At 39.9% G+C, this 8,083-nt stretch overlaps 1 protein-coding gene across 1 annotated transcript; it reads right to left on the reverse strand.

The window, feature by feature from the left end:
- Positions 1-3,782: 3,782 nt before the first annotated feature.
- Positions 3,783-7,178, reverse strand: Gga (ADP-ribosylation factor-binding protein Gga). The gene is made up of 6 exons (XM_065218252.1): positions 7,025-7,178; positions 6,776-6,936; positions 6,567-6,704; positions 6,032-6,506; positions 5,013-5,502; positions 3,783-4,957 (listed from the first exon to the last, which is right to left on the reverse strand). Exons 1-6 carry the CDS (start codon positions 7,056-7,058, stop codon positions 4,204-4,206), a joined length of 2,052 nt encoding a protein of 683 aa, XP_065074324.1. The 5' UTR covers positions 7,059-7,178; the 3' UTR covers positions 3,783-4,203.
- Between the last annotated feature and the right edge of the window lie 905 nt (positions 7,179-8,083).

The following is an 8,083-nucleotide window of genomic DNA, read 5'->3' on the forward strand; positions in this document are numbered from 1 at the left end:
CGAAAGGTATTGCAATAAAATATAAAATATAATCCAAGAGATCATCACAAACATGCAGTGAGCATTATATTGGCATGTGATACGTTTGGTAATGATCAGTAAAGAGAATGTCCACTATTTTCTGTTAAGATAATTTGACAAAATCACTGATGTATTGATTTACTACACCCGCTATTTTTTTTTTCTCGCTAGAAGTCATTTGAAATTGATGTACACAGCAAAAAAAATGTAATATCGATCAACGTAATTCAAGCTGATGCATGAAATAATCATGTAATAGCAAAACGCAGATACAATATTACATCAATGGATGTAATTTTGTTCGCAAAATCGATGTACATCGTACAATGTGATTTTACACAACCGATGGATTGACCTGGTTGCAGCAGTTTCGATGAATATTCAACAACTTTTTTTGCTGTGTAGAAGTCCTCTGTTGCCAAGTGAAAAGAAAGGGAATCTTTCGAAAACCGTGATGTCAGTTCAACTGGAAATGTTGGCTTATAAAGCTTAAAATGTTATAGCGAATTCGTTTATTATCGGGGTTGGAACCAGTTCCAACCCAGTGCGAAACCGAACTTTTTGTCAGTGCGAACCTCAACCTGAGCTGGGTTTTAAAAACAAACGATCGAACTGACGTTTGTCAGAAAACAAGCAGGTCCAATCTTGATACCCGATCCAGGTTGGAACTGAATAATAAACGAATTCGCTATTAGTTGGACATTGTTCCATGGGTTTGGATGCAGAATTTGAAGCTTGTGAGCTGTTTGTAGGTACAAACGGGTACGAATCTTGAATTTGTTCCTCGCTGACCGTTGTTAACAGCAAAGGAATTAGTGCCTGGTCGGGAACGTTGAGCGTTTCCTACCTGTAGTTTAGTAGGAGATTGAAAGATCGCTTTGTGCGTCTTGCAATCCCAAACATTAGATTTGATTTTCAACACAATTTAAACATTTAAATATCTTAGGATCTTCCTTCACAGGACAGACGTCCTTTACGTGAGAAGAATCATCACAATGCATGCATTTTACTGGCATGTAGCAATTTTTTTGTCCTGGTCAGTCTTGGCAAAATCAGAAATCCATTGATATTTTTCCGCTCTCATGAGCTCGCAATATCACCCGTGATATTGGAACAAAATATCATGCTTGATATTGATTTTACAAGCTCCTTTGAAATTGCGAGACTATTCACAACGTGCAAACATCAAGCTGAAAGTTGACTCGATACAAAAATGATTCCATTACACATCGTTTTATTAGAAAGAGAAAGCATAGTTTGCTATCTTTTTTTAATTTTCACCGATGGCAGACGCAAAGGGACTGCTGCAAGCCGTTATGGAAGTTTTGGTTGCGTTCGAGTGTAAAGCAAAAATCATTAAACTCTATCTCACCACAGTTTGGTGATATTTGCAGTTGGTGAGTTTTGTTAGCTTGATATTCCGAGCTGCGATATCACAGCTTGCAAAATCAACCGCAGTTGTTTGCTTGTTGATTTTTGTCTACGAAAATCAAGCATGATCTTGGGCGTTGGTGAGATTTGATTTTTTGATATTTTCCCAACACTGGTCCTGGTACTTATGAAACTTTCATAGCATCGTAATGTTTGTTTGCTTTGTACGATAGGTAGCCGGTTTGACAGTTCAATAGGTAGAGTTGGCGTGACTCATTAGATTCGCACGACAGGAGAGCATGATGGGGACTGCGTTATTTAAGTTAATTGTTAAACCGGAACAACATATCAAGAAGACTGGCAACTCTTCCACAGTTGTCCCACAGCTGTCTACAGCAGCAGTCGATTTTTTATTTCGTTGTGAACCACACGATAGCCTGTTTTCGAGACTCGCTATTATATAGTTGCTCTTTGTTCGTTGCTAGCAGTTCGGTGCCTTTTGTTGCTACGGTGCAAGATGTGTGAAGTAAAAAACACCATCAAGTTTAGCTTCAGCCATTGTGATGCCAAACCAAACATCGGAGAGATAGTAAATTTCGCCAAAGCACTCGACGCGGATCCGGCTGAAATGGAAGCTGTTTATCGCATTGGTGAGGAAAGGGGAGTCTTCATGAAGTTCAAATCAGAGGAAGCGATGCTCCATGCTCTGACATTCAATTCGGAGGATTTAATCTTCCATTATGCGAATGGAACGACGGCAAAGGTACGCATGTCGCATGCTGGTGAATTCATTCAGTATGTGCGTGTGTATGACTTGCCACCAGAGGTACCCGACAACGAGCTGGATAAAGTGCTGGGGAAATATGGGAAAATTAAACGCATCATCCGGGAGAAATTTCCAACTGATCTGTGTTTTGAGGTATATACAGGGATACGCGGTGTATATATGGATGTGAAGAAGGAAATCCCCACGTCATTACATTTCTTCAATCGCAAAGGAAATATTTTTTATGATGGCAACAAAGACAAATGTTTTCTGTGCAAGGCGGACGGACACCGGAAGCTTTCCTGTCCCAAGCGGAAGGCTCGGAAGGAACCGGAGAAGCAACTGAAGGAAAAAGGAAAGCAAAGCGAAAGAAAACAAAACAGCAGCAGTACGTATGCTGGTGTAGTGGTGGAAGGTGCGTCGTTTGTCATTAGCGATCAGGAAACGGATACGGGGTTGGAGATGTTGAATGCAGATAACGAAATGGACGTGACTACCCCGACGACCGACGAGAGTAGCGGAGAGCATGCAACGGGAAACGATGTCCAGAAACAGCAGCAGCGATCACGATTCGGGTTCAATGAAAATGAGGAACAAATTCGGGAAAGAAAGAAGTTGCGTGCACGGGAGAAGATCGCTCTGTCGCCGCTTCGATCGCCACCCAGAAAAATCATATGATAAAATATATTTGTACATATTTTTTTTTGTATTTTGAGTACCATAATTGGTATTCTATGTTACTCGGCTCCGCTAAGTTATTTTTATAACATTTGAGCCTGCCAAATAAACGAAATGAAAAAAAAAAAAAACTCTTCCATTTTTTGAAACGACCGGCATGAGACAGGCACAATCGCGTCATCTGCCGCTCAAAGGTAAATGCCCCGAACGAATTAAATAGCAAAGGTTCCATCCTCAGAAGAAAGGTTTGTGCATTTGCTCATTTTTCTATGTGTTGCTTCCTAAAGCCCTACAGTAAAAGTATGGACGTCTGTCAAAAGTTGTTCCAATCAAACCGTCAAAATGCACCGCTTTGCTCGATTGGAACAGCTTTTCAGTGCTAACATTTGAAAACGGCGCAAAAGCCATTTGTAAACAAATGGTTTGTGGGCCCTTTACTCGCTACCCGAAGAACGCCCACGCAAACCAACAGCATCGTCAGGAAGGGGAAAATTTCCCCTACCCGATGTTGCTGTTGTGTCGCGTGGGTGTACTTCAAGTAGTGAGTAAAGGGCCCACAAACCATTTGTTTACAAATGGCTTTTGTGCCGTTTTCAAATGTTAGCACTGTTTTTTTTTCAGTTTTGTGGTGACAGTCGTCCATACTTTTACTGTAGGGCTTTATTGCTTCCACCTTCGCTCGAGCACAGCACTATTGTGTCTGTCGCTCGAATTCAGACAAAGTTGCCTCTTGCTATGTTGTCTTCGGTTAAACCCACGGTATGAGATGCTGGGCGGAATTAGAGCAAGTATCTATTTGCTTTCCCTCACTCCTGTTCAAATGTTGTTAGTTTGAGTAGTTTGAGAGTATCCCGTTGTAGTGCAACTACCACGAATGTTTTATCTCAAGGTTATTTATTGTAGCAATTAATAAGACTAGGAATGGCTTCAGAAATAAAATCACACATTAACTTGCTATTTTGCAATATAATTGTTTCTCATTCGCATTCATGCAAAACTCTAGATAAGATTATTGTGATTTATTTTCTTAATACTAAATAAAATAAGCGAGTGGCTTAGCGCCGTTCAAATTGAAATATTTTCCCAATGTGATCTCATCTCCACCACTCGACAACTCAAATTCTTCCTTCGTTAGAAAGTGAATATTTAGGCTGCCTAAAATGAAACTCCAAGAAGGAGTATAAAGCGCCATCATTTTGACGGAAACCAGCAATCGAAGAAAAGCTAAATGGAAAGATAGAATTATTATGCCCCGTAAATCACAGACTGCCAGTTCAATTCTTCCATGCTGTCGTCGTTATTCCATATTGTAAACCATTCATACAATGTTGATCTCACATGCAGTAGGTACAGTATTCGATTGCTACTTATTCCCTAATAAATGGAACATCCTTCACCATAATAGATTCCTTGATCGGATCCGGATCATCTCCTACGCAGTAAGTGAGAATACAAGTCAAATCGACGGGTTCTTCGGACGGGTTTGCCAGCAAAAGGACCTGTGTTATGCCATCAGCCGGTGGTCGGAACGGCTTCGTACCGGAAAGACTGACACCCGAGGCTGGCAGTAGTCGCAGTTTGCACGGTTTGCGAACACTTGCATCGAAGTGGAAACTGGGAATTTCTATGCGGCCTTGATTGATGGTTGAAATGACAATCACTGTCACATCCGGCCGCGGATGATCGCTAGCAAAATTGAGCGTTATCTGAAGGCCATCCTTGTCGTTTAGAACAGTGCGTGATGGTTCTCGACTGGGTTGAATATTATCGAGGTCGATAACGATTTCGGCTAGCGATTTGAATTCATGTTTGGCTTTAGGTTCCTCTGATGACAATGGTTCCGTCGACGCCGAAAGAAATGCGATGTTAACTTCCACTGTAGGAGTGATTGGATTAAGTACTTTATCGTCATCGTCGCTGGAAACGCCTTCATTGGGAGCTGAAGCTTCTTCTTCGGAGACCATTTTCGAGCTAGACTGAGAAAGAAGCGTCGACTTCATTCCACTGACCAAGAAATCTAGATCTGGTATAGTTTTGCCCGTGCTTAAAGAATCTAGTTTAGTGCTGTTCGTACTGGTACTAGAAGGCTTCTTGCTTGCATCACCGTTTGCAGCGACATTTCTAAAATTACGAATTTTAATTAGAAATAAAAGAACACCGAATAAGATATACTTACTTCAAGTTATTAGTCACGTGTCCATTTATGTTGTTTTGTAGCAAATCTTGAATGTCGCTATATTTGTTCAGTCCGTTAGTGGAAGTGGGCGCCAGGATACTTGCCTGTACACTCGAACCATAGCTCACCACTAGCGGAGTCAGAATTGTATCGGTATTACCGATAGAAGCTGACGAGGTAGTAGAATCCGGAATCGCATTCGCGCAATCAGAACTGATGGATGACGAAAATATTTCGCTGAGATCATCCAGAGGGTTTCGGGTTGGTTCGCTACTTGATGGAATGGTGGAAATATCGAACAAGCTATCAAGTGGATCAGGTACGTTGATGTTGGACGAGTACGAGTACGGGCTTGCTACTTTCGAAAAGGATACCGATGAAGTTGTTGATGAGCTTGTAATTATTTGCTCCGTTGGAGGTGCCTTCAGAATCAGCTGCCGATATTTGTCCAACACTTGCGTTAGGTTATCGTTCACCTCAAAGATTTTCTCTGTAATGAATTAAAATCGTTAATTAGCTCGTAGTTAGCATAGCTCACAATACTGAAATTAAACAGACTAGCTACAAAAACTAATTCACTCCAAACTATCAAATCAACTTAGAAAGCATTCCAATCAACAGTACTAAATAAACAAGAATGTATGATTAAGTTTTAGAAAGCGAGGAATGGAACAGCAATATACCAGTACTACTAACCAAATTCACTAGCTAAACTCCAAAATTTCGCTAGATTCTTTACTCCATTCTGATGAGACAGATCTGCATTGCATGTGAACAAGTAGTAAGTGAGAGAATCAGTGGGTTAATATTGCAAACTACGACAAGACTGTGATGTACCAAGATTATACGTGCAAAGAATATCATTACAAGTTACACCACAGTTGAGCTGTGAGATTTTATACAATGAATAGAAATCCATGTTAAAACAACAAAGGGTTGAGAGGTGAGCGAAATATAATTTTAAATGATTATTTTACAGCTTGGAGCGAAACGACCGCAGAAAAAGCTAGCAAACTTACCTAGCATTCCTTCGCTCTGCTGCGTTTCTTCGGCAAGGCGAATGATAGTTGGATGCATACCTTCGCAAGATTCGAATATTTCCCGGATAATTGCCAGCTCGTCCTCAGAAGTTTCTCCAGGCCTGTACTGGGAAAGCATCTCATCTAATAGTTTGGTATTTTCAGCTACCTTTTCAAGTTCCGCAAATCGCCTATTCTTCATCTGCGTTCGACGTTCGTCATCACGATAAAAGTTCTGTATCAACAGATTAGCCTTGTCGCGATCTTCTTGCTTGCTGCTATGAATAAGTTGTCGAAGTTTGGCAAATTCCTTCTCGTCCAAGCTGCCACGGTTTTCATTTTTGGGAGTGCTTTTCACCACTACATTTTGCTGAGGGTGATGCTCAATTCCTTGTGTTTTCAGCAGGTTGTAGGCTTCCTGGATTTTGCCACAATTTTCGTACTTGTTGGTCCAAGTCAGTAGGATATTCAGAATCTGCAATTAGTTAAAAGTCATACGACAATAACTAACGCAACCATACACTTCTTCGCTTACCCTTTCGGAAACCTCTTTCGGTGTTTTATCTCCATCGAACTTTTTCGACACTAGCTTGATCAGTTCATTCAGGAATCGAAACTTGTTTATCTCCGACCGAAATTCTCTCCCGCACGTCTCCATACATTCTTCAAGCGCCTTACAATTTTAATAAAAACAGTAAATATTATCTCAGCCCAAAACCACGGTTCCATCGGATTGCTACTCACATCCAGGGCCAGCGTTGCCTCCTTGGTGTTTCCGGATTGGATTCGACCAGCCAATAACGAAGGTGCCACCGTCATCAACGACGGATCCTTCTTCAGGGTGAGGCAAAACTGATCGATGGCAGAAATGTCGAGATCGGCATTTTTGGGATTAACAGCTTTACCTGGGATACGAGAGAAACGAAAAAAAAAAAGACAGACATGCTGATAAGATGTTCACCAAGATTACCTCGCAATTCGACAACTACTTACGTAAATATCCATCTAGCGCTGTAACCGAATCCATAATTTAACAGTAAAACTAATTCTGGATGGAAATTAACACCTAATCAATGTATAAATCGAAAATATCTTCTGTTATTTTCGTCCACTAGCTGCAAATTTAGATTTTTTTTGTTGCCCTTTTGATTAGGCTCGGCTGTCAAAATTGAAAAATAAGTCTGACGAGATGTGAGCCGATTTCGGATGCGAATGATTTGAGAATTGGGCGTAATTGCTTTTGTAAACAAACACTTCAATCACCGATTTCTCGCGAAAAAAGCACAATCTCGTTAACAAACTAGAATAAATAATAGAGAAATTATTTTTCTACCTGTTTTGAGGTAGAGGTCATCGAGATTAAGCTTTTATTCACGACACATGGTGAAGTGATTGTTTACAAAAGTCATTACGTTCAAATTTCAAATTACTTTTGAAAAATGAAGGTATGCACGCTATTTCTAAACAACCCAAAGTTGAGTAGGTTCTAGTCATATCGATCAAAAGTGAAGCTTCTCAAAAATGAGTAAACTAAGTTATGGATCCGATCGATTTTCATTTATCAACTTGTCAATCCAAACCTTTTTTACCAATTTTTGAGTAGGGGGCATCAAATATTACGTAACGCAAAAAATCACAAAAAATTACGTACGATTAAGATAATCGATCAATGTAGACTGCACGAAACGAAAATCAATTATTTTATTCATGTTGTTGCCACTGGACAGTCCCTCGAATTGACATGAGAGTTTGTGTGTGGAAGAGTTAACTGTCAACTCAACGGTGGTAGGACATGGGTTGTCAATTAGAAGTAAGCCATCAGAAAACGATTTGTCATCATTGTTGTAGTGAACGAAATTGATAAAGTGAATTAAATTATATTTTCTCATACCTAATTAAATCCTAATTATTAAATTAATTGCAGTTTGAAACCTAACAGTACATTGAATTTGTTGCTGAGAAATATTTTGTGAAATACTTAATAGGAGACTAATTGTAAGTAAATTAAACTAAATTAACCTAAAATGTTTCTAAATAATAAACATTTACAGC

Source organism: Ochlerotatus camptorhynchus, unplaced genomic scaffold, assembly GCF_037179485.1.
Source record: "Ochlerotatus camptorhynchus isolate MF236.1 unplaced genomic scaffold, CSIRO-AGI_Acam_v1.1 ptg000085l, whole genome shotgun sequence".
Classification (NCBI taxonomy): domain Eukaryota; kingdom Metazoa; phylum Arthropoda; class Insecta; order Diptera; family Culicidae; genus Ochlerotatus; species Ochlerotatus camptorhynchus.

Excerpts from the sequence above, each read along its gene's own strand:
- Gga (XM_065218252.1), bottom strand. The coding sequence starts at position 7,058 with ATGGATTCGGTTACAGCGCTAGATGGATATTTAC. Across the intron at positions 6,705-6,775 it reads AGGCAACGCTGGCCCTGGAT|GCGCTTGAAGAATGTATGGA; the intron begins GTGAGTAGCAAT and ends TAAAATTGTAAG. Across the intron at positions 5,503-6,031 it reads GCAGAGCGAAGGAATGCTAG|AGAAAATCTTTGAGGTGAAC; the intron begins GTAAGTTTGCTA and ends AATTCATTACAG.